General features: G+C 45.4%; 1 protein-coding gene and 1 long non-coding RNA gene across 7 annotated transcripts; one reads left to right on the forward strand and one right to left on the reverse strand.

Moving 5' to 3' along the window:
* Positions 1 to 486: 486 nt before the first annotated feature.
* On the reverse strand, positions 487 to 3,536 carry LOC144368975 (uncharacterized). The gene is made up of 2 exons (XR_013428386.1): positions 2,374 to 3,536; positions 487 to 1,007 (listed from the first exon to the last, which is right to left on the reverse strand). It is a non-coding gene; the product is annotated as an uncharacterized LOC144368975 (long non-coding RNA).
* Positions 3,537 to 3,691: 155 nt separating this feature from the next.
* On the forward strand, positions 3,692 to 24,232 carry Rnf103 (ring finger protein 103). Of its 6 annotated transcripts, XM_021735334.3 has the most exons (5): positions 3,698 to 4,490; positions 7,546 to 7,685; positions 15,382 to 15,497; positions 18,284 to 18,384; positions 22,330 to 22,656. In XM_021735334.3, exons 1-5 carry the CDS (start codon positions 4,265 to 4,267, stop codon positions 22,443 to 22,445), a joined length of 699 nt encoding a protein of 232 aa, XP_021591009.2. In that variant the 5' UTR covers positions 3,698 to 4,264; the 3' UTR covers positions 22,446 to 22,656. The 6 variants fall into 6 exon arrangements, with proteins under 6 accessions (XP_077884053.1, XP_021591009.2, XP_040126587.2 ...); XM_078027927.1 differs by lacking the exons at positions 18,284 to 18,384; positions 22,330 to 22,656 and adding an exon at positions 11,264 to 11,373 and having other exon boundaries at positions 3,692 to 4,490; positions 15,382 to 15,443; XM_040270653.2 differs by lacking the exons at positions 18,284 to 18,384; positions 22,330 to 22,656 and adding an exon at positions 22,207 to 22,266 and having other exon boundaries at positions 3,699 to 4,490.
* The last annotated feature ends 1,183 nt before the right edge of the window (positions 24,233 to 25,415 follow it).

A 25,415-nucleotide genomic window follows, 5' to 3' on the forward strand; every position in this document is an offset into this window, starting at 1 on the left:
TAGAGGGTTTGCTCAGAGCCTCATAAAGCAAGCTCTGTGCAGCCGCCCTCCTCCACCCCAGAGGGACAGTGGAGCGTCAGCCTTTGGAGTGAACAGATTGGCTATGGACCTGGGAACACCAGGCCAGCTCAAGATCAAGGAAGTGGGTTGAGACACCCTGCTGTCAGTCAAGACAAGGCCTAACACCTCTTTTCTCACACGTTGGAAGCGCACTCAAACTTCCTAGGCACAAGTCCTCTTCTAAGAAAGGGCTCCCAGGGCCTCCCAGGGAAGCAGCTTCGCTCTACCCCTCACCCTACAGTGAGTCCCACACCCTCTCACAATGTCCAGTGAACTATGCAATAGCTCCCCTGTATAAACCCAGGAACAGAGTGCCAGGAATTGCCTAGCAATCAAAGGGAGTCTCTAATGGGAAAGACAAAGTCCAAAATAAACAAGTAGAAAATGAACTCAGGTCAAAGACGCAGGACAAAGAGCAAAAGAAACTTCGGTGGAACCCACTATAATTAATCTTCAGAGAGCTATGAGAGCATATTGCAAACATACAAAAAGAACAGGATGCTTTGGAAAAGGCACATCTCTGGGACCAGAAAGAGCTCTGAAAATTAAAAAGGCAGGAGACAGGAAGTGAGGAATTTAGCGGGAATGGAAAATAAAGTTGACAACATCTCCCAGAAAATAGAATCAAAGGTAAAGAGAAGAAAATTGGAGAAAAGAGAATAAAATTACAGATGCAATTTAGGAGTTCTAATATCTCATTGGTAGTTTAAGACTGGCAAGGAAACAGACAAGGGAATCGTGGGAGAATTCCCAAGAACAAAGGGTCATGGGTTGCACCACGGGAATGCCCTCAGCACAACCATGGGAAGAAACGGGCACCAGGGTGCATCAGGAACCCAGAAGGCCAAGGATGAAAGGAGACCCGAAGACCTGTGGACAGGACATGTACTGTCTGCAAGGCAGGCAAGGGTGGCATCTGGGTCCCAACAGCAAGATCCAGGATCATCCTGCAGGGAGATGATGGCCAGTTCAGAACTCTGCACGTGGCTATGGGTTGAACATGTGTTGAGAACCATCCCCAATGTCACTGTGGGGACAGGTGTAACCATCAAGAAGTGAGCAGGTCAGGAGGACTCCTACTCCTGAATGGATGCATGTTGCTGTGGTGGGAGGGTCTATGCTCTCTAGAGTGGGCTTGTTATACAGGAGAGTCCTGGGCTGTCACAGGCTCCCTCCTTCCTTCCCTCCCCCTCTGGCATCTGCCTTCCATCAGGGGATGACAGCTAGGAGGCTTATTCCAGATATGGGCATCCTGTTCTGTTCTTGGATTTCCCAGCCTCCAGAACCATGAGCCAAATAAACTTCCATTCATTATAAATTACCTAGACTGTGATATTCTGCTATTCCTGCATAAAATGCATTTAGTGGAATTAAAATGACCTCATGGGAGGATAGCCCACTCCTCCAACCCCTATTCCTTGGATTCCCAGATGAATTGTTCCTGCTAAATATCTATTTTTTTATTTTTCAAAACACATTTTGAAATTTCAAAAGTAATACAAGATTATTTAAAAAACAACAACAATAACAACAAAGAAAGCACAAAAGAAAAATTTTAACTCATCTAACTCTCATCACACAGATTAATACAGTTGACATTTTAGTGTATACATCTCTGCTTTTTCCTAATACGAAAATCAGTACTCTGCCTTTTTTCATCAAACACTGTATCTTGGACATGGCTTCATGTCCATAACCATATGTCTACATTTTCTTTTCAGTGCCTAATGGTTCATCATTTGGATTACTGCATGTGATCCATTCTCTATTGCTAGTTATTTGGGTTCTTTGTTTTCCTTCTTCCCTTCCTTTCCCTGATTAACATGCTGTGACAATAAAACTGCACACACATCTTGTGTCCACGTCCAATTATTTCCCCAAGATAAGCTTCTGGAGGGGAGATTACTGTGCCAGAATGTGTATCTAGGGGAGCCTCCACCTTCCCTCCTAAATTGCCCTCCTCAAAGTTTATCCCCCCACACACCAAGAGAGAATGCAAACACCACACTCTCATATCCTGCCAAGCTGTGCACTTTGATCAGAGTTTACAGTTTCCCAAGGGTTAAACCACTAAGGGAACAAGGCAAGGGAGGCACTGGAAACAAACAAGAAATGTGGAGTGCTTCAGTTCCTTCTTTCTGGTCCCTGCCACACTAGGAGACATTTCTACTTTGGAACTCCAGCCCTGGAGATTCCATCCGCAGCTCACATCCCAGGTTTCCCTGCTGTCCCCCCCTTTGCAGTATTTGACTTTGGGTCAACCCCTCCTTACTAGAACACATTCTTTTGGGATGAAAGACATCTTCAACTCACGTGTGGTTTAGTCAGCAATATCACCCAATAACAGGGTCTCTGCGATGTGCCCAAGTTCTATGAAACTTCAGAACCAAGCTTGCTAGAATAAGGTGTTGAATCCACTGATCTGCCAGTCTCAGAAACAAAGCCACACTGAAGCTAGTGAAAACAGGAGCAGAGTCCAAGAGCTCTTCCTCTGATTCTTTCTCCCTGTTTTTGGCCCTGCCTCCTGGTTTCTGCTCCACTAGCTGAGTTGAAATGCCTTTGTTAGTTTCATCCTAAGGGGTACTATTCTGAGGCTACATTCTCATGGTCCATTCTTCACTTTATTCCTCATTTGCTCCAAGACCGAGGATCATGCACTTTCTTCCTAAACTCTCACCCCTGGTTTAGGGTAGTTGGCAGTTTTGCACAATGGCTAGCATTTCCCTTGCATTTCCTAGGTCTGTCCCTTCTTGATAAAGGAGGCTGATAGAAACCAACTTTGTTCAGATCAGGAATCCAAAGCCCTCTCCCTCCAGACCGGCTCAGAGACTGACAAAGAATATGTACAATTGGGTTTAAACAAATACAGAAGCAGCTTGTGCACATTTCTTATTTTATACAAAGTCCTCTTTCTTGCTGCCAGCATGCTAAAACACACGGAACTTTGCACCTGGACACACCATACTCAACAGCCTGCGTCCTGAAAGCTTAAAGGCTTCCACACCTGGCTTTCAACATCCCTGAGACTGAAGACAGAAAAAGACGTTAAGGAAGTGAGGACTGGACCTAGTTCTAACTTCCCTTTGGGCCCGACCTGTCCCAACATCTAAGTGCACAAACTATACTCATGTTAAAGTGGAAAAACTTCTGTTCTCTGGGTTTCGCCTTCTACGACCTTGCACCAATGGTGCCCAAACTTTCTCAATTCACCAGGAATCGTATAACTGTACACTTTTAATTTTACTGGTTTATAACAAATAATTAACTGTGCCATTTAAAAAAAATGGAGTGCCACAGTCCGAAATCCAACCTCAGATAAAGTCCATTACAAACAACTGCAGGAGAATTGGGGATAGAGAGAAGATACTGGAGACGGAACTTCGGGAGGCGCCGAGAAGCCCTGCGGAGGCTGCGGTGGCTGGTTGCTCCCGCTTGCGTCCTCAACCCGCGGGCGCCCCCGACGTCCTGCCCCGCAGGCCAGGCCCCGCCCCTCCCCTGCGGGCCCAGCGCTTGACCCCGCCCCTCCCCGCCCACCCAGAGAACGAAGCCCCGCCCACAAGAGGCTTTCCCGCGGCTCTCCCCGCCCACCGCGGCCGGCAATTCCGAGGCTCCGCCCCCTCCCGGCCTGGGCCCCGCCCCGACGCCGACGTCAGCTGTTGTGTCTCGACTCGGCGGCGGCCGCAGCGGGTCCATTGCTCGGGGCGCCGGCCGCGGCCGGTGGAGGCGGCGGGGCGTGGGGACGCGGTCAGCGACCTGCGCCGCGCATCCGAGCGCGACGGGCTCTGTGTGGCCGGGAGGCAGCCGGGTCGTCTCCCGGGGCGGTCTCAGGCCTGTTCCTTGCCTGCTGCAGGACCGTCGCTCGCCCTCCTACCTCTCTCTGCGGAGACCGCGGCGCCGCCTGGGCCCGCCCGACGCCGGAGCCGCTGCGCTTCCGCCGCGCCCGGGCGGCCACGGGGCCTGGGTCCTGCCCGGGGCGGCTGCTCCCGGCGGCCCGGCCTCCTGAGACCGAGCTGTCGCGGGCCCTCCGCGGGAACGGCCCGGCTCTGCGCCGCGCGGCCGCCGGGGGCCGGGTCTCCGAGCGCCGGGCTCCGGCCTCTGGACTACGAGGCCGCGCGAGGCTCGGCCTCCTCCGCAGCCCGGGCGCGGCCGCCGCCGGACCCCGTCCCCGCAGCCCGCTCGTGAGCGGGAGCAGGCGCCGGGCAAGATGTGGCTGAAGCTTTTTTTCCTGCTGCTCTACTTCCTGGTCCTGTTCGTCTTGGCCCGGTTTTTCGAAGCCATTGTGTGGTACGAGACAGGCATCTTCGCCACCCAGCTGGTGGACCCGGTGGCGCTGAGCTTCAGGAAGCTCAAGACCATCCTGGAGTGCCGCGGGCTGGGCTATTCGGGGCTGCCCGAGAAGAAGGATGTCCGCGAGCTGGTGGAGAAGTCAGGCGAGTGCCGGTCTCCCGGGGTCCCCTCACCTGGGCAACCACCGCACCTCCAGTACCTGGTCCCCCCCTCATCCACCTGGGAAAGGACACCCGCACCTCCATTACCTGGTCACCCCTTCTCCACCTGGACAAGGGCATCCGCACCTCCAGTACCTGGTCACCCCTCCTCCACCTGGGAAGGGGCGACCGCACCTCCAGTACCTGGTCACCTCTCCTCCACCTGGGAAGGGACGCCCCCACCTCCAGTACCTGGTCATCCCTCCTCCACCTGGGAAGGGGCGACCGCACCTCCAGTACCTGGTCATCCCTCATCCACCTGGGAAGGGACGCCCCCACCTCCAGTACCTGGTCATCCCTCATCCACCTGGGAAGGGGCGGCCTGCACCTCCGGTACCTGTTTACCCCTAGCTGGGAAGGGGCATCCCGCACCTCTGGTACTAGGTTATCTTCCTCCTCCTGGGAAAGGGCGTCCTGTTCCTCCTGTACCGAGTTACTCCCCCCTCTACCTGGGAGGAGGTGGCCTGTACCCACTGTACCTGGCACAACAACAGCTGGGAGAGCTGCCCAGCATTTTACAATAATATATGCGAATTCTAGTTTTGAGAAGGGCTGAAATTATTTGTTAGATGTGCTGGTATATCTTTTTGAGGTAATTATAAAATGACAGTTTAAAACTAGCTTTCTAGCATTGTTTGTTAATTGAGTGATTTTTCTCAAAATTTGAAAATGTCAGTTAAAAGCATTATCAATTGAAATTCACAAAAATATAGGAAAAGAAAAAAATCCAAAGTCTGCAAATGTTTGTCACTTTAGCAGTAACAAGCTACCTGGAGGGGAAAACATCACTAAATAATAAATATCAAAGAGGCATTTAATCCTAAGATTTCAACATAGGTTTGAACATTGCTAAAGTGGATACTATGGAGTCCTGGCTTTTCATACTTGGAATTCAGTAAAAATGAGATGAAGTTTCTGTGTGAAACCTACTTTGTCTGTCTTGAGGTTATTTATATTTCTCTCTGGATTAAAAACTGTTTATTGAATATCAACTTTTCATTGAGTGTCACAAGCACCCTTGCCTCTTAGTGGATTGAGGAATGGACTTGAAATAGTGCTAAGAGAATATTTAACACCTTAAAGAATGTGTTTCCAGTAACTATTGGTTTTGGGGTAGGGTTGGGTGAGAAATATGATTAATTTATTTCACTGCTGGATAAAATATATTTTGCTGAGGCACACTCCTGAGAGGAATGTGGTCAGAGAGGCATCAGGAGTCTTGGAACTGTGGCTCTCCCTGGTTGTTTCAAGCCATCTGTCAGCAGTGTCTTTTACAGATCACTTTCCCCTGGGTTAGTACTTGTGTAGCCATGTAGTGTGACAGCCAAGACACAAACTGCAGAGCCTACTTCGCGCATACCTGTAGCTTACGGTCAGGAAACTCACTTCTCTGCACTGGGACACAGGAAGGAAACCCTTTCTGCAATGGCAATACTGTTTTCTTTAGAGAAAGTATGCAGTGGAGTATTATTCCTGTCCCTTGTTTGCTGGCTGGTTTCTGGTAACTTATTTCTACTACAAGGAGGAAATGGAGTCTGATGAATATAATGTCTTGATGTGGAAATGAGAAGTGCCTTATCTGTGAAAGCTGAATCAGTTTTCATAGTAAAATAATTTGATCACACATTTTTTTCTTTTGACATTTATGGTTTCAGGCCTTCCTTTGGGCCTGAAACTCTTGTCACATTGAGTATACAAGGTATCCACATATAATTTATATGTATATAAAGAATATATACAACCCACAAAAATAAAACTCAGATCACACATTTTTAAAAAATATTTATTTATGGGGCTGGGGCTTGGCTCAGTGGTAGAGCGCTTGTCTAGCATGCATGAGGCACTGGGTTCAATCCTCAGAACCACATAAAATAAATAAAGGCATTCTGTCCACCTACAACTACAAAAACAAAGTTTTAAAAAATATTTATTTGTTTAGTTTTAGGTGGACACAATATCTTTTTTTAAAACTATTTTTGTTGTTGTTGGACACAATATATTTATTTATTTTTATGTGGTGCTGAGGATCGAACCCAGGACCTCGCATGTGCTAGGTGAGCGCTCTACCGCTGAGTCACAACCCTAGCCCCTCAGATCACACATTTTTTCAGCAAAAATTTCTTGGGTATAGTAACTTAACTATCAAACTTAAGTAGTTGTTTTGAATGATTTTGCTGCTATACTTACTGCTTAATATTTAAGGCAAATGTTAAAGTAATGTGGCAAAAGTATTTTCCTTTCCTTTTCATTTGATGATACAAACTCTAAATTTACATTTTAAATTAGTGTATGAGTGTGGAGTTTGTTCTAAGAGATAAAGTTTTAACCTCCAAGTCATGGTTTATAACCGTGCTGTTATTTTAAGCAGGGCTGATGGCAAATTCTCTGAAGCCTTTTCTCACTCTGTTAAGTCAGAGCATGTAAACCATATTGTTTGAAAATTATATGAAATCTAGACATGTGGACCTCATACTTTATTGGGATGGCATTTTGGAGTGGTACAAATTCAGTTATTTACGAATAAATTAGTGATGACTCCACTAGAATATAGGCTAGACTCTTCTTTCTCCCCCAATCCTAAGGATGGAACCCAGGGCCTCAAGCTTGGTAGGCAAGCACTCTACTACTGAACTATACCCCTAAGCTTTTTTTTTGTATCTTGAGACAGTCTCACCAAATTGTTGAGGCTGGCCTTGAGTTGTAATCCTCCTGCCTTGGGCTCCTGAGTTGCTAGGATTATGGTTGTGTACCATCTTGCCTGATAAATTCTATTCTCTGAGAGGTGGATTTGTGTCTGTTTCATTCACTTTGATCTATAGTAAGGTCTTAGGTGTTTATTGACTATATGGCTCTTAAAGGGGTGTATTCAGATTCTGTTGTTCTTTCTGTAGAGTATAGTACTAGTACAATACATGGTTCTTCACTGTATACAGTGGAATTGACTATTGAGTCAGGACGTGGGACTGAAGAATCTCACCATTGTTGTTCTTTTCTTTAGGTGACTTGATGGAGGGTGAGCTCTATTCTGCTCTCAAGGAAGAGGAGGCCTCTGAATCCGTTTCCAGTACCAATTTCAGTGGTGAGATGCACTTCTACGAGCTGGTGGAAGACACAAAGGATGGCATCTGGCTGGTTCAGGTATCACAGATGGTGACAAATCCCTATGACTCAAGGACTTTATTAAAGGGGAATTATTCTAGCAAAATGGCTCATGCAGCCAGTGAAGCTTCTGTTTCCTTGTGTCATGTCTTAGACAGAGCTCAGTTCTCCTAGGGAGGCTATAGTGTCCACTTAAAGAGGTTTTTCTGAACAAGAAAATGAAAATTGAAGACTAGAAAAGGGAAAGTTGGGGAGGGGGTTGACTTTTTGTCAGAATCGGCAGGAGAAACCTCATGTTAGTTGTCATATCTTCCTTGGGGTGATAAACATGTGCATGTGTTCCTTTTATTTAGTGATAGGCAGTGTTTCTCTCAAGTTTTATTATTGTAGTTTGGAGTTCACCAATCCAAACACTGTTTGTGTCTAAGGGAGAGGGTCCTGATGTGAGAGCAAAGGGGCCTTCCATGGGGACAAGCTGGCATGTGTCTGCAGGGAGGTGCGGAGGGCTGTGGGCAGTGCTCTTGTTCTGCTGAGGACGGGAGGTTCTGGTGTTTAACTGTAGTCTTGACCATGTCCAAATTGGGAGGTTTAATTAGCATATTTGAATTCCAGAGCTCAAAGGCCTTTAAAAATTATTTCTTATGCTTCCCAAAGTACGGCATATGGTAACTGAGTAGGCAACATTATCATTATTATATTTTAATGTAAATGGGAATTACCTAGGTTATATTGAATGTACAATTTCATGAATATTGCTTAAGATAAAGCTAAAGTCAAAAATTTTTAAGACGTGGGCTCACTTAAAGTAACATGTCCAGTAAATAAAGAGTGTGAACATGGCTAAAATGTGAAAGGTGTGAATGGCAGAGACCTGGAAGCCACCTCAGCCAAACCTGCTCTGAGGCTCAGTGGCTTGCCCTGGGCGGTGGGGCCGTCCATCAGAGCACTGACCCAGGGCCCATCCCGGGTCCCAGTCTCCTGTCACTGGTCCTGTCACCTCACTGGGGTGGTAGAGTTTGATTTGGGGGGGGGGGTATTAAAATAGCTTCTTCACGTTCTGAGGCAAAGACTGCAGAAGATGGCTTGGGGGAGAGGGAGAGAACCAGAGTTGAGGGGACTTCATTGCAGACCTGGTCCTGTCACTGACTTTCAGTGTGTGAGCAGGTAGATTTTTCCAGTGCTCCTGGCTTCGCATGGTACACATCTGAGAAAGACTGTGTCCCCCATGCTGCGGGCCAGGGCTCGTGCTTTCTTCTGAGGGTTGCGCTGGTTATCTGCAGCCTTTCCTTCAAAGTAACCTTGCTGTCGCATTGACCTTTTACCCTACAGACAGTCTAATGTTCAGCAGAGGGTGAACCCTGAGAGGGATGGGTATAGTCTGATATCCTTTCAAATTCTAGTTTATTTTTTAGTTCATTAATTGGAATTGAAAAAAATAATCTGTAGCTTCTATAAAGCTTTATAAGTAATTGTTATTCCACTTCTTTTCCCTGGTATTCATTTCTGATAGTCGGCCAAAGAAAATGTGCTGGTTTTGATGATCTTAGCTTTATTACTAAGCGTGAGTTGAGTCCCACAGCTCTGTGTTCATGGTGCGAAAGGTCTAAATGCTTGTCGTCACATTGACTGGTCCCATGAAAACCAATGGTAAAGATGCTGAGCACCTTGGAAACTTGGAAGAGCCACATCAAAAGCGCAGACATTGTTTTGGTGCATCGAACGCGGCCAATAGCCAACACACGCATCCTGACTCACTAGTAGGCCTTATGTTCTCCTTTATAAATAATGGCCAGTGACCAAGTGGGGTGGCACACACCTGTAATCCCAGATCTCTGGGAGTGGAGGCAGGAGGATCACAAATTCAAAACCAGCCTGGGCAGCTTCATAAGACTGTTCTCAACAAACAAAGCAAATGATCTGCTATTTTTTTTTTAAGAGAGAGAATTTTTTAATATTTATTTTTTAGTTTTTGGTGGACACAACATCTTCATTTTTTATTTTTATGTGGTGCTGAGGATCGAACCCAGCGCCCTGTGCATGCCAGGCAAGTGCGCTACCGCTTGAGCCACATCCCCAGCCCCAATCTGCTATTTTTTGATGTCCTGTTAAAGATATCCATGGATAGACTCCCTTAGTATGTGACAAAATTATTCATTCAGTTTATCCAGCAGATACAGGTATGCCAGGCCTAGGTGCCAAGAGCACACCACACGCCAGGCCAAGTTCTTGCTATTAGGTGGCTCACAGTCCAGGCCCACGGGGAGACACTGACGCCAGATGAAGGAACACTCCATAGGACATCCGTTAGTGGAAAGTACTGCGAAGAGCAGGGAGCAGGCTAAGGAGATAGAATGGCAAAGAACTGTTGCACAAGGGGACACTTGAAGGAAGTGAGGAACACATAATGATCATGAGTGTTAGCATCAAAGGTCCATTGACAACTAAGAAAAGATACCTATGTAAAAAAAAATACCTCCTAAGAAGAGTGGAAGGTGTTTGTTTGGTCCTCTGTCTGTGGGAGAGAGGCAATGGAGACGGCTTGATCTTCTCAGGGATGCTTGTGGTCGCACGCTTGGCCACTGCTGGGCGTGCGTTACTTGGGACCTGTCAGATGGCAGGCTTGGTCTAGAACAGTTTTTGCAGAACAGCTGAGAAGAGTGACAGTGCACCCTTGGTGGCGGGAACTGGCCAGCAGCTCATCAGCACAGACCCCTTGGGCTCGGCTCTCCAGTTGCTTTTGTTTTATTTTTTAAAAACACTCTATATAAAATTGAAAATATGTGCTAAAAGCAGAAGAGAAATATCCTCTGAGTCCCTTGTCATTCTTTGAGCTCAGATCATGCTAATCCAGCTTCTTAGAAAGGATAACTTTCAAGAATTTAGTGTTTAACTGAATTTTAGTTAAGATTCTTTTATATTTATTCTTTTTGGGGGGGGCAGGTAAGTAGGGATTGAACCCAGGGGCACTCGGCTACTGAGCCACATCCCCAGCCCTATCTTGTATGTTTAGAGAAGGGTCTCACTGAGTTGCTTAGCACCTCGCTTTTGCTGAGGCTTGCTTTGAAGTCATGATCCTCCTGCCTGAGTCTCCCTAGCTGCTGGTATTACAGGTGTGCACTATCATGCCAGGCTATGTTTATTCTTAAAGAAACTAATTTGTTTTTTAATTTTTTGAAGTCTATAAGTAGTATTTTCATAATTAAAGATGCATTTGTTTGGGACTGGGGCTGTAGCTCAGTGGTAGAGTGCTTGCCTCACAGGTGTGGACCCTGGGTTTGATCTTCAGCACCACATAAAAATAAATGATAAAGATATTGTGCCCATATGCAACTAAAAAAATTTTTTTTTAAATGCATTTGTTTTGGCCAGATCAGTCCTCTTGGAAAATGTCAAAACTTTCCTTGTCTCGCTTATATTCTTCACAGTGTGAAGTGAGCGCAATTAATTTTGGTTTTCAAGGTAGCAAAATACATGTGACTTGTTTCAGTAGTACCTGTGTATTCCATAAGGAAGCAGGTCCTCCTTATTTTTTTCTAACAGCTCTTTCTAACATTTTGAGTTTTCCTGCTTTATTCTTAACCTAAGCTCATATCTTTGACTAGCTGTTTATTTTCCAGTTTTGTGGATTCTTTGATTCTGCTACCACAGTCTTCTTGGCATCACAAATAAAAGATGACAATCACTTTCCTTTGAGGAGACCTAGTCAGAGAGGCAGATGGCAGGACGGGTAGGTGTCTGAAGTGGAGAAGTTGGCATGGTTGGTGGGGTTTGTGGATTTGGTTCTCACATTCTAGTCCTCTGTTTGATTCTTGTCATAGTAAACAAAGGACATACTTGTTCCCTACTGTCTGTGTTACATGACAGGGGGTTTAAAGTCACTGGGGTTGAGCAACAGTGAAAAGCACTGTGTGACTCCAAGTGCTGGGACACTTTGGTCAATATTTAATGTAGTTCCTGTTTAGCTAGAACTGTAAGTGATTGGTTCTAAACCTGTTTTGTGCAGGGAATGTGTAACTCCCTCATTCCCCAGTGCATTCTGGGAGCAATGTGCGTGGCAAGCCACTTCATCCTTGCACTGGTGCTGAGTCGTAAAGCCAGATCGTGAGGACACTGACATCACAATTAAAACGCCACTGAAATCTTGTCTTTGCCAGTCAATTTTAACTATTTTATATAGTTTTTGTACATATAGTTAGGTTAGTCCCTAATTTTTTTAAACATTTATTTTTCAGTTGTAGGTGAACACAGTACCCTTATTTTATTTTTTTGCGGTGTTGAGGATTGAACCCAGGTCAAGAAGGTTGGCGTGTCTTTGCAGAGCCAGGTGCTCTTTATGCTGTCTGTCCAAAAAACATCCCAGGCCACAGGCTGCTGGTGAAGGAGGTCAAGAAGTTGGAGTCTCCTGGAGACTATGAAGTCAGGAGGAGGAAAACCCAGTCTAAAACTGCAGAAAGCCCAAGTAGTTTTGGGCCTGACTTAGATCTGCATTGTGCGCCCTGTGGGCAGGGCAGACATCTGCTACAAGGGGCATCTCTGGAGACGTTGCCCTGAGAGGGGCTGGTGCTGCCTCACTTGCCAGCCTGTGTGCCAGCCCTACTCCCGGCCTGGGGTGCAAGCCGTACTCTCGCCCAGTTCTTATCTAGTCTCTGAAAAGATTCTCCACCGTGAACCCAGCCTCCTTCCCAAGGTCCCAGAGTGGATGCCACTCAGAACCTGGTGCAGTTTCAGGATAGGGACTGTATGTCAGGGGCTTCTACTGGTGCCACACAGTTGTGGTAGGTCTCAGGGTGTTTAGTTCTGCCCTGTGACTCAGCCAGATAAGTTATTTTGTGAAAACAATAATATTTTAAAATTTTTTATTTGTGTATTTACTCATTTATTTTGGTCCTGGGGAGTAGTGCTCTACCACTGAGCTACATCCCAGTCCTTTTTTTTTTTTTTAATATTTTTTTAGTTGTAGATGGATACAATATCTTTATCTTATATTTTAATTTTTATGTAGTGCTGAGGATCAAACCAAGGGCTTCACAGATGCAAGGCAGGTGCTCTACCACTGAGCCACAACCCCAGCCCAACCCAGTTCTTTACAAAGTAAAGCTGCCCATGCCAGCCTTGACTGTGGCACCCTGCTGCCTCAGCCTTCTAAGTGACTGGGATTGTAGGGCCGCCACCCCAGCAGCCATGAGGTTGTTAGAGTGACCATCTCACTCAGCGCCCCCAGAGGGAGTCTGTGCTTAACCAGCAGGTGCGTGACATGAGGGTGGGGAGCGGATGCGGGCTCCAATGCGCTGCAGAGGGCTGTGGGGTGCTGCGGTGCCGCGCTGGTGGTCGCTTTAGTGCCCCGCTCAGTCTGGGATCCCGAACTCCTTAAAAGCAGGTGGTAGAACAGATGCTAAGTAAAGGAAGCCCTGCACTGAGCAGTCATGTGCCCACCCCAGCGAAGCCACAGCTCTTCCCTGGCTTCTGCTGTCTGCTGGAGCAGCCCTCTTGTTCTTTTTCCCCCTCCTGACACTGAGCTCTGACCCCAAGGTACCTGTGTGGAAAGTAGGCATTTAACTGAAAGGTGCCCAGCACCTAGGACTATGCTGTATTGGCAGAAGCACCCTCTCAACTCCTCAAAGCCTTGTCCTAATAAACACAGACCCAAAATATCTGGATTGTTTGCTGCCTTGATCAAGAAATAGGAAATGTATGAAAAGAAAAGTTTAAAAAATTAAATAAAATTTTAAAAAGCAGGGAGTATGGTGATGTTAAGGCATAGAGACTTCTCAATGTCCTGAGGAATCAGAAAAATAAGTTCAAGATTTTTATGGTTATGTGACCAAAGGAAGAGTTACCATATGAACTCTTGAGTGGTAGCAGAAAAAGGAAACAAAGGCTGCCTTGTGCAGTCTCCTGGGACTCCAGTAGATCTGTAAGGTGCGCTTGAGCCAAGGAAGAGGCAAAAGCTTAGGCCCTGGGGGTACTGTAGCCCCTGTGAATCTGCTCCAAAAGAACTTTTGCCCAGGACACGGTTTAGCTGTGAGGTACCCTGGAAAGCTCGTGTGTGCGACAATGCAAGAAGTTTTATAGTGAGATGATCATTTATAAGAACCTTAACCTGATTAGTGCATTGACTGCATTAGCCAGGTGTGACTATAGGCAGGGAGGGTGTGGCCTGGGGAGGGGGTCACTGGGGTGCACCTTTGGGGTATATGTTTTGTTCTTGGGAAGAGAAGCCCCCCACTTCCTGGTGTGCCACACACTTCTGCCATGAAGTTCTGCCTCACCTCAGGCCCTAAAAAAATGGAACCAGCCTCTATGGACTGAGACTCTGACACCCAAATAAACTTTTCCTCCTCTAAAATTATCCTTATTGGGTCTTTTAGTCACAGCAGCAAAATAGCTGTGATTGAAACAACTTACTAAGTACGTGTCCTTGAGTTGCCCTCTTCCTGGTTACCTGCGGAAGTGTTCTGGTACTTGAATAAGAGCTCATGTGTTCACTGCAGTCATAGCCTGAGACTGTACCTGTGAGCGCCACCCCAGGTTACAGGTGTTGGCCTGCATGTGTGTCTCTCAGTGCGAGGATGCTAGTGTCTGGACAGTGCCATTCTGGCACACAGGTGGACCTCAAGTCCCTCACCCTGCTGGTGCCCTTTCTCTGCTCCTGCTGCCAACTGGCACTGGTCAGACTTCCTAGCTGAGAGGCCACAGTGAAGCAGATGCCCGCCTCTTGCCCGCCAGGGACAGGAGTGCCATCATTCCCTGAACCCACTGGACTCTACTTCCTGGAGGCCTCCTGTCCTCTGGAGGAACCCCAAAGCATGATGCTGTCACTTTGAGTTGAACAGTGTCTGCAGTGTGCTACTGAGGACAGTGACCTTGGCCTGGACACCCTCGAGTCAGTTATTTCATGATGACTGTAGATGTTTTTGGCTTTCCTTTAAATTCTGTTTATTTCTATGTTTTTGATTTAGCATCTTTTTCTTTTCACTGGTATATTCATTAAGATTTTTCTGTCATTCAAGGCAGGAAGGTGAGGGAATGAAGGGAGGAGAACTAACTACTGACATCCATAAACAAGGATTTAGGTATTATGAAAGACCATTTAGAATTTTTTTTTTAAGTCTGTTTCTTCTCTCAGTCATAATTGTGTGTGCAGACAGTTTGCAGATTTGAAGTCAGAGTTCAGGAATGTAAAATTAACTGAAGTTGTTCTTTTTATTTGTTGGATCTTTATGGTTGCTACTGAGAGATCATAGAAGGTACAGTATTGACTTGGACAGAGCATAGGGTGATGAGAAGCAGATGTCCCACTCTGAATCCACAGTGATGCTCTGAAAAAGTGAAATTTGAACTTGTTGAACTCTCGTGTGATAACTGCCAGTTGGCTGTATTTGGTTTAACTTTCTTTTCAGAGCAAAGAGAAAGAGGCCGCCTCCTTCCTGTGTAACTTTATTCTGGAGGAGAGAAGCCGGTAGAGAGTGTGGCCAGCTGTTTCATAGGGGTTGACTCCTCTGTCTGACTGACAGAATGTGGGAGTGTGGTGTACGGCGTTCTGTGTTTTGAGACTTTTCTGGTTGGTGGGTAGTGCCTTCAGTGAGAATTACAATGATAATATGACCATATGGTGCACTAAACAAGAACGAGGAACACAATATCTCTTTCAAAAACATAGAATCATACTGTAGATATCAATGGTTTGATCTATTTTAAATAATTAAAGTCTTATTTTTTTCTTTTTTGGGAATAGGTCATAGCAAATGACAGAAGTCCTTTGGTCAGTAAAATCCACTGGGAGAAAATGGTGAAAAAGGTGTCTCGATTTGGAATACGCACAGGCACTTTTAACTGCTCCAGTGACCCCAGGTGAGTGGGCTGGGCGGGGCTGGGTGGGAGTCCCGACGCAGGCAGTGCATGTGGCTGCGGGCACAGCTGTGAGGCTGGCACCCTGTGGGCCACGGGCACCACCAGCCTTCTTGGTGGTCTGGCATCTGCTGCTCTCTGCCCCTCTGTGAGTCCTTCCCTCAAGTGCCTCTTGGGAGTGTCCTTGGTCCTTTTTGTATTCCTGAGGGAAGGTGTTCTGTTGAGGTGCTCTCCCATCTCCTGGCCTCTCATTTGCACTTCTTGTTATTTTTGTTTGCTTTACAACTGTCCCTAGTCCTAGGGTCACAGTGGGATCCGGCCACTGTTCCTGCCCTTGGCCTCATCCTGCTCCGTTTCCTCGGAGGGGAGCCTCGGAGGTGCCCGCTGCCTTGTCATCATCTCCAGAACTCCGTCTGTCACACTGTTTGTTTCACTTTTTATTATTATTTCTTTGAAATGCTCTTTTATTTCCATTTCTAGTGCTACCAAGTCATAACGTACACTCCTTCATTTCATTATCCATTTGAGGACTAAATGGATAAAAAGTCCACATCTCACACATTTCCTTCCATGCAGAGGAGGCAGGGATGTGCACGTAGGAGCCTGGGGTTGGTGGTTTCTAGTGCAGGTGATGGCCAGCACCTGAGCTGAGAGAGACAGAGCTTCCTTCTGTCCCCAGATCCAAGGAAGCCTCTACCGCAGCTCACCTGCGTCACTGTGGCCAGCACAGGGGTGGCAGGGCCGCAGTGGATGACCTGCTGGCGGTAGACGCCCTCCTGAGCCGTGGCTGACTCCTTCCCTTCAGCCCCAGGTTTGCTCTTCCCAAGGCCCAATCTGCTGGCTGTGGAGGGTGGAGCTGTGGAGTAGCTTCCCTGAGAGAGGGGACAGGAGGGAAGTTCTACCTCACTGCAGGAGCTCGCTCCTGTCCAGTGGCTTTTGTTGGAAGGCTCAGGACAACCCAGAGGACAGCCTAGTCCTAACGTTATTGTGAAGAGGAGATCAGCCTGCATCCTGCCATTCCTTCACCTCGCATTGGGTTAGATTCCTTCATCCTCCTGGGGAGTCTCCGTAAAAGACTGTTTCCCCACACAGTGCTGGGATAAAGGACAGTGCTGACGAGTTTATTCTTTCCAGTAACGCCAGAAGTTGGTGTGAATACCCCTCTTTTACTGGAAAGTGTACAGACTTCATTTAAAAAAAAAAAAAAAAAAACAATGAACGATGAACGAAACAGTGGTGCACTCCTGTAAGCTCAGCTACTGGGGAGGCTGAGGCAGGGGTGACAAGTTTCAGGCCAGCCTCACAACTTAGCAACACCCTGTCTCAAAGTAAAAGATGAAAACGCACTCAGGCACAGTGCTGGAGTGCTCCTGGGTTCAGTCTCCCCTGTTGCCTAATAAGTAAAACTAAACAATATTGTAGTTTATAAATGGATTTGAAAATGTCAAATAAATTTTTTTTTTAAATATGAAGGTTAAACACATTACAATTTAATATGATTCTTAGGTAACAAAACAGAATTCAAAATCTCCAACAATATAAAATGAAGAGACTTTATTAAATACGAAAAAGTGAAATAATTTTTTCTTTTTTTAAGTGTATTCTTATAAAGCAGAGGGTATCAGAAGTGTCATAAGTCATCCAGGAGATATTAGTACAAATTTTCCTGACTTTCCTTTTTTTTTTCCCCCGTGTCTTTTCGTTTTATTTTGTTTTGGTTTTTCGTTCCAGAATTCAACTCAGGGACGCTTAACCTGAGCCATATCCCCAGCCCTGTTTTTTGTTTTTTGCTTTTTTGATACAGGATCTCACTAGGTTGCTTAAGTCTCCCTGAATTGCTGAGGCTGGCCTTAAACCTGTGATCCTCCTGCTTCAGCCTCCTGAGTTACTGGGAGTATGAGCGTGGCCACCATGCCTGGAACAAAAGCGGTTCTGAGGGACAGTGACATGTGTCAGTTTCAGTACCGCTGTGTTAACGTCTCCCCTGTGGAAGGGCTTCCACCTGGAGGAAGAACTGTTCTTGCTTAGGGTCATTTTTTCTTATTTTAGTGACTATGAGGATACAGAAGAACAAAATGCAGACATAGCGGACAAGGTGCTGAGAGTCTCCCTAAGGGCTGCACCTGTGGGTTACTTAAGGAGCATTTTGATCATTTATTTGAATAGTTGAGTTGTCAGTTTGTTCTGAGGTTTGTAAGAGCCAGACCCCTGCCTCTGCTGACTGGGACTAGTCTTCTCTGGAGTGTCCTGGGGCAGGCTTCTCTAACGTGCTATCTTCTTGTACAGCTGTACCTTCCGGACCTATCCAGCTCCCCTAAGAATGCTCAGGGCCACCCCTCCACGTCGCCTCTGACCCTGTCCAGTGAGAGCAGCTGTAGTTTCTTTCCCCAGACACTCAGCAGTGTCTGGTTCTAACTCCTCTTTTTCCCAACCAGGAGATGTACTTGAGGCCTGTCCTGCCAGGTCCTGTTGTGGAGATAGCAGGAGGTGACCTGGTGCTTGTATGCCTCTGACTGCGGGCGGTGAAGAGCCTGGGCACTGCAGGGGCTGAGTGGGAGGCAGGGCAGCAGGCTCAGGGCCAGAGTGACAGGAAGCAGGGCCTTGGGACGAGCAGGAAAGGGGAGGGAAGAGGAGCCAGGAAAGCCGGGGCCAGGGGCCTGGCCTGAAGAAATGGCCTGATGTTGACAAAAACACCAGGGCCTCTCTTGAAAACTAGCCTGCCACACCAGAGACCGGACCCAGACTCACCGGCCATGTTTCCTGTCATTTCTTGTCTCAATGTTCCCCAGGACATCTCAAAAGGTCTCTCAGAGCACAGAAGAATTTTGTTTTCACAGTGTGGTCATTGGATTTATTCTGACCTTTAAAAAGCTCTTACTTGAATTGGGCAGTAAGTATTTATTTTGATATAAGGTAATACAACATCCTTAAAAAGATAGATATTCAGTTAGTTTGCATTTTTGTTAGCAAGAGAGTTTTAAGATCATTGGTGTTTTGGATCTCTTTAGACTAATTTTAGATAAATATACATTAGTAGCCTGGCATTTGTAGAGATTTTTATTCCCCAAGTCTGGAAAATAAGATTTAATTTGAAAGATACATGATAACACATGGAATTTTCTTTCCTCAAATAATCTCAGATTCTGTCTAGAATAGACTTAAACTATCATTTACTCTGAATGGAAAAGGACGTACACAGAATAGTTTCTTTTTTTTCCTTTCATTTATTTTAATTTTTTAAATTAATTAATTTATTTTTTACTTATATATAACAGTGGAATGCATTACAATTCTTATTACACATATAGAGCACAATTTTTCATTTCTCTGATTGTATACAAAATATATTCACACCAATTTGTGTCTTCATACCTGTTCTTTAGATAGTAATGATCATCACATTCCACCATCATTAATAACCCCATGCCCCTCCCTTCCCCTCCAACCCCTCTGCCCTATCTATAATTCATCTATTCCTCTCATGCTCTCCTCCCTATCCTACTATGAATCAGCCTCCTTATATCAAAGATAACATTTGGTATTTGTTTTTTTGGGATTGGCTAACTTCACTTAGCATTATCTTCTCTAACTCCATTCATTTACCTGCAAATGCCATGATTTTATTCTCTTTTATTGCTGAGTAATATTCCATTGTGTATATATGCCACAATTTTTTAATCCATTCATCCACTGAAGGGCACCTATTTTGGCTCCACAGTTTAGCTATTGTGTATTGTGCTGCTATAAACATTGATGTGGCTGAGTCCCTGTAGTACGCTGTTTTTAAGTCCTTTGGGTATAGACCGAGGAGAGGGATAGCTGAGTCAAATGGTGGTTCTATTCCCAATTTTCCAAGAAATTTCTATACTGCTTTCCATATTGGCTGCACCAATTTGCAGTCCCACCAGCAATGTATGAGTGTACCTTTACTCCACATCCTCACCAACACTTATTGTTGTTTGTCTTTATAATGGCTGCCATTCTGACTGGAGTGAGATGAAATCTTAAGAGTGGTTTTGATTTGCATTTCTCTAGTTGCTAGTGATGATGAACATTTTTTCGTGTATTTGTTGATTGATTGTATATCCTCTTCTGAGAAGTGTCCGTTCAGGTCCTTGGTCCATTTGTTGATTGGGTTATTTGTTTTTTTAGTGCTTAGCTTTTTGAGTTCTTTATATACCCTAGAGATTAGTGCTCTATGTGATGTGTGAGGGGTAAATATTTGCTCCCAAGATGTAGGCTCTCTATTCATCTCACAGATTGTTTCTTTTGCTGAGAAGAAACTTTTTAGTTTGAGTCCATCCCATTTATTGATTCTTGATTTTAATTCTTGTGCCACAGGAGTCTTATTAAGGAAGTTGGGGCCTGATCCCACATGATGAAGATTAGGGCCTATTTTTTCTTCTATTAGATGAAGAGTCTCTGGTTTTATTCCTAAGTCCTTGATCCATTTTGAGTTGAGTTTTGTGTATGGTGAGAGAAAGGGATTTAATTTCATTTTGTTGCATATGGATTTCCAGTTTACCCAGCACCATTTGTTGAATAGGCCATCTTTTCTCTAATGCATATTCTTGGCACCTTTATCTAATATAAGATAATTGTAATTTCATGGGTGAGTCTCTGTGTCCTCTGTTCTGTACTGTTGGTCTACCAGTCTGTTTTGGTGCCAATACCATGCTGGTTTTTGTTACATTTGCTCTGTAGTATAGTTTAAGGTCTTATATAGCGATACCACCTGCTTCACTCTTCCTGCTAAGGATTGCTATAGCTACTCTGGGTCTCTTATTTTTCCAGATGAATTTCATGATTGCTTTTTCTATTTCTATGAGGAATGTCATTGGAATTTTGATTGGAATTACAATCAATCTGTATAGTGCTTTTGGATATATGGTCATTTTGGTAATATTAATTCTGCCATCCACGAACAAGGTAGATCTTTCCATCTTCTAAGGTCTTCTTTGATTTCTTTCTTTAGGGTTCTGTAATTTTCCTTATATAGATCTTTCACTTCTTTTTTTTTTTTTTTTTTTGCTTTTTTATATGAAGAAACATGTGCACTGATTATTTTGCTTGTTCTACAGAGTGAGGCTTTCTGTCAGAGACACTGTCACTTAACTTATGACACAGTTAGAACCACGTCATCATAGGAAGAGGAAAAGAGTGGCCAGGAGTGGACTCGTGCCTTCACGAGGGTCACTTGCAGTTAGATGTTAAAGATGCTTCATGATATTTCAGAGGTAAAGAAAGCCATCATCGGGACTGAGGTTGTGGCTCAGTGGTAGAGCGCTCGCCTAGCACATTTGAGGCCCTGGGTTTGACCCTCAGCACCACACAAAAATAAAATAAATGTATTGTGTCCAACTACAACTAAAAAATAAATATTAAAAAAAACATCATCAATGTGCATTTGACTTACTGCTTTTTTTGGCAAGGGTAAAAATAGTATTTGTGTCAATGAGTTATTACTTTGCATTGAACAAATACAGTGGTAAGTGATTGAAGATACTTTATTTTTGGTAATAGATACTTTTCAAATCATTTCACTTAAAACAATACTGAAAAGTCATTTGGTCATGCCAGAGTTTCTTGGAGTCAACATTGCTAAGGATGCTTTTAAGATGTGACATGTTGTCTTCATTTATCTTAAATTGTATCACAAAATTAAGTTAGATGTATTGGGCTGGGGCTGCAGCTCTGTGGTGTTTGCCTCACATGTGGAATGCACTGGGTTCAAACCTCAGCAGCACATAAAAATAAATACATAAAAAGATATTGTGTCCATTTACAACTAAAAATTTTTTTAAAGCCATATTGCCATAAAACCATATGCCACACATCAAGATTTTCTCAGTCTGATTATATGAATGTGTAATATGCTAATTTAATTAATAAAATAAGATCCTTGCTTTCTAAGTTAAACATAACACCCAGGATTTTTACATCAGTATTCTGAGTAGCAAAATAAGAAACATTACTATTCATTTACAAATCTGTAAAAAAAAATATCTGTAGGGTAGACTTTTTTTTTTTTTACAAATTTTTTAGAAATTTTATATATCAAAATCCACATAATTCTTGGAAAGGAATACAAGCTAAACAGGTGACTCAATTTTAAATTCTTCCACATTTACTGTGCTGAAAAAGTGAGGATCATTCTGGACTGAATCTCAGTCTCAATACTTCAGGACTGTGTTTCCTCTGTTAAATGACCCTCATCATGGTCTTCACAGAAGAGGGAAGAGACCGTAGTAAACGGGGCTTGGGGCAGTGTTTTTTCTGGGGTCGCTATGTGCTGTGCACACCCAGAATCGCGCTGGGGAGCTGGTAGCTGGTAGCTGGTGAGGCGGGGCTCCTGCCTCCCACAACCAAATCCCGGCTCAGTGTGTGAGTGATCTGATTCCCTTGACTTTAGTGCTTTTCAAGAGATACTTTTTTAAATTATAAATTTAAAGATAGAAACAGAAACATAAAACTATAGAAAAAGAGCTTGCTTTTCTTTCCTTTTCTGGGACAGAGGATTGAACCAGAGGTACTCTATCACTGAGCTACATCCCTCAGTCCTTTTTTAAAAATTCTGAGTCAGGGTCTTGCTAAATTGCCCAGACTGGCCTGAAATGTATGATCATCCTGCCTTAGCCTCCAGAGTCACTAGGAGCACAGGTGTGGTCACCATGTCCTGCTAAAGCTTGCTTTTTCTTGCACAAATTCCCAGCATCCTTCCTGCTTCAAGATGATTTGGGAGTCACTTGGTTTGGGGGAGAGGAGTCTTTCAGAAGCTGAAGAAACCTACCAAGGGAAAGCAGCTCAGCCATTGACTCCTGGTTCTCTCTTACAGATACTGCAGGAGAAGAGGCTGGGTGCGGTCCACTCTCATCATGTCTGTCCCTCAAACCAGTACTTCTAAAGGGAAAGTCATGCTCAAGGAGTACAGTGGCCGCAAGATTGAAGTAGAGCACATATTTAAATGGATCACTGCCCATGCAGCTTCTCGGATCAAAACCATTTATAATGCTGACCATTTGAAAGAAGAATGGAATAAAAGCGATCAGTATTGGGTAAAGATATACCTGTTTGCAAACCTTGACCAGCCGCCAGCCTTCTTCTCTGCACTGAGTATAAAATTTACAGGGAGAGTTGAGTTTATTTTTGTGAATGTGGAAAATTGGGACAACAAGAGTTACATGACAGATATTGGTGTATATAACATGCCATCATACATACTTAGAACTCCCGAAGGAATTTACAGGTATGGAAACCACACAGGTGAATTTATATCCCTTCAGGCCATGGACTCATTTTTGCGCTCATTGCAGCCGGAAGTAAATGATCTGTTTGTTCTGAGCTTGGTTCTCGTCAATCTTATGGCTTGGATGGATTTGTTCATTACACAAGGAGCTACCATAAAGCGGTTTGTGGTTCTCATAAGCACGCTGGGGACATACAACTCGCTGCTGATCATCTCCTGGCTGCCCGTGCTGGGCTTCCTGCAGCTGCCCTACTTGGACAGCTTTTACGAGTACAGCCTCAAGTTGCTGAGGTACTCCAACACCACCACTCTGGCCTCGTGGGTGAGGGCCGACTGGATCTTCTACTCCTCGCACCCGGCGCTCTTCCTCGGCACCTACCTTGGACATGGCTTGCTCATCGACTACTTCGAGAAGAAGAGGCGGCGAAGCAACGCAGACGAGGTCAACGCCAACAACTTGGAGTGGTTGTCCAGCCTGTGGGACTGGTACACCAGCTGCCTCTTCCACCCCATCGCCTCTTTGCAGCACTTCCCCGTGGACTCGGACTGGGATGAGGACCCTGACCTGTTCCTGGAGCGGCTGGCCTTCCCCGACCTTTGGCTGCACCCTCTGATTCCCACCGACTACATCAAGAGCTTGCCCATGTGGCGGTTTACCTGCCTTGGGGCGCGCTCCGAGGAGGACCTGTTGGAGGGGTCCCAGGACACGGAGAACGACTCAGACGGCGAGGGCGCGGACTCGGGGAGCCCTGAGCAGGGAACCCTGGGGGGCGCACAGAGCAACCACCCCGGCGGAGCCTGCGCAGGGGCCTGCGAGGCCTGTGGGACCAGCCCTCGCGCGCCGGGAGCCGAGGACTCACAGCCTGAGGACGCGCAGCCGGACTGGGACGCCTGGCCGGCCACTGTGCTCCGCAGCACCGAGTGCGTGGTCTGCCTGGAGAACTTCGAGCGCGGCTGTCTGCTGGCTGGGCTGCCCTGCGGCCACGCCTTCCATCAGGGCTGCATCCTGATGTGGCTGGCCGGCGGCCGGCACTGCTGCCCCGTTTGCCGCTGGCCTTCCTACAAGAAGAAGCCGCCCCGCGCACCACGCCCGCCCGCGCCCGACTCGGGCCCGGCCTAGGCCTAGCCGCCCCGCGATCTGCTGGTCCCGCGTCCCTGTGGCTTGGTGCAGTCTGGTATCCTACAACGCCGCCCTCGGTGACGGTTTGCTTGGTTGCCTTGCCTGTCAGTTGAATGCATACTTAATTGTAAAGACTTACTTACAACCTTGGAAACTCAGAAGTTCGTGTTTTTTTAAGCACAAAAGAATATGATAGAAATTTATCCTAGCAAGATACCAGGTAGGGTCAGTTCTAAAGGAATCGAGCCGGTTTCTTTCCTAATGTTTCCTCCCTTTTTACAATCTCTGTCCACACCTCTTGGTTAAATAATGTATGCTCTGAGACATGAAATTAAAACAGACCTAGAAAAATAAATTATTTTAAAACCAGAAGATTGCAGGTTTTCCAATGTTAAGTTGTTTTTGATGAGGTGGCCGGTTTCTGTAGGTATTTTGTCAAACGTGACTCCTTGGGGAAAAAGGTAGAAATTGTGTTGCTGACACTGGCCAGAGGGGGGTGTCAGCCCCCCTTTAGCTTGGTTAGCTGTGGAGGGAAGGGGCTTCATTTCATGGAGGGCTGCTTTATAATGATTAAGTGATTTATTATCACTTAGCATATTCGTCTTAAGAAAATGAGCTACAGCGTATTCACACAAAAGTACTTTGTTTTAACTGACTTTTTATTTTGAAAAATTTTAAGAGTAAAGTTGAAATCATTGTACGATAAGCATCCATTTCTCTTTGTCTAATTCACCAGTTCACATTTCTTATATTTGCTTCATCAATTCTATGTATAGGTGAATATTTTTTATATTATTTTTGTTTGTCTGCTGGTCCTTTTAGAAATAAATGTGAGTCATCATGATGCCTCACTCCTAAATGCTTACCACCTACCTCCTGAGCAAGGGCATTCCTGGCATCCCTGCAGGATACCTAGTGTATGAGCCACACACCCCAGCTGCTCCCGGAGGTTTTTACATAGAATTCTTGCTTTGTTTTTGTTGTGAACTTGGAGGTTGACGTTCTCCTTTCGTCCCATACTCTGTGCCCTTCTATTTTAACAGGACTTGGGTGGAGCCCAGGACCTCATGCAGTCTAGGCAAACACTCATATTGAGCCACAACTCCTGGTCATCCTTTCCTGATACCACTCTTTTTGGAGCGTGTAAAGGCAGTGATGGAATGCTCTGCGTTCTGGTTTTGTTTGTTTCTGTCACAATGTGATGTGGATCAAGGAGTGCTGTCTGGGTGATGTGTACTTCCCATGTGCACAATACCAGAATGCTCATGACATTATTTGGTTCCACTGCTGGTGCTGAGGTAGTTAAGTGACATCCACCTCCTCTTTCCACGTTAGATGTGTCTTCTGAGAAGGAATGCATGGCCACCTGAACATCCTGCTCTCTGTCTAGTGGCTTTAACACCCACTGGTGATAATCAGTTGCTAGGCATCACGATGGGGATTTTCTAATCCATCTGTCACTATGCACACGAGCTGGTATTCTTTTGTGAAGAGCTTTTCATTCTATACGTTGAATATTTTGGGCTTACCCAATTCTTTTTATATTCTGTGTTAG

This window comes from Ictidomys tridecemlineatus, chromosome 12, assembly GCF_052094955.1.
Source record: "Ictidomys tridecemlineatus isolate mIctTri1 chromosome 12, mIctTri1.hap1, whole genome shotgun sequence".
Classification (NCBI taxonomy): Eukaryota; Metazoa; Chordata; class Mammalia; order Rodentia; family Sciuridae; genus Ictidomys; species Ictidomys tridecemlineatus.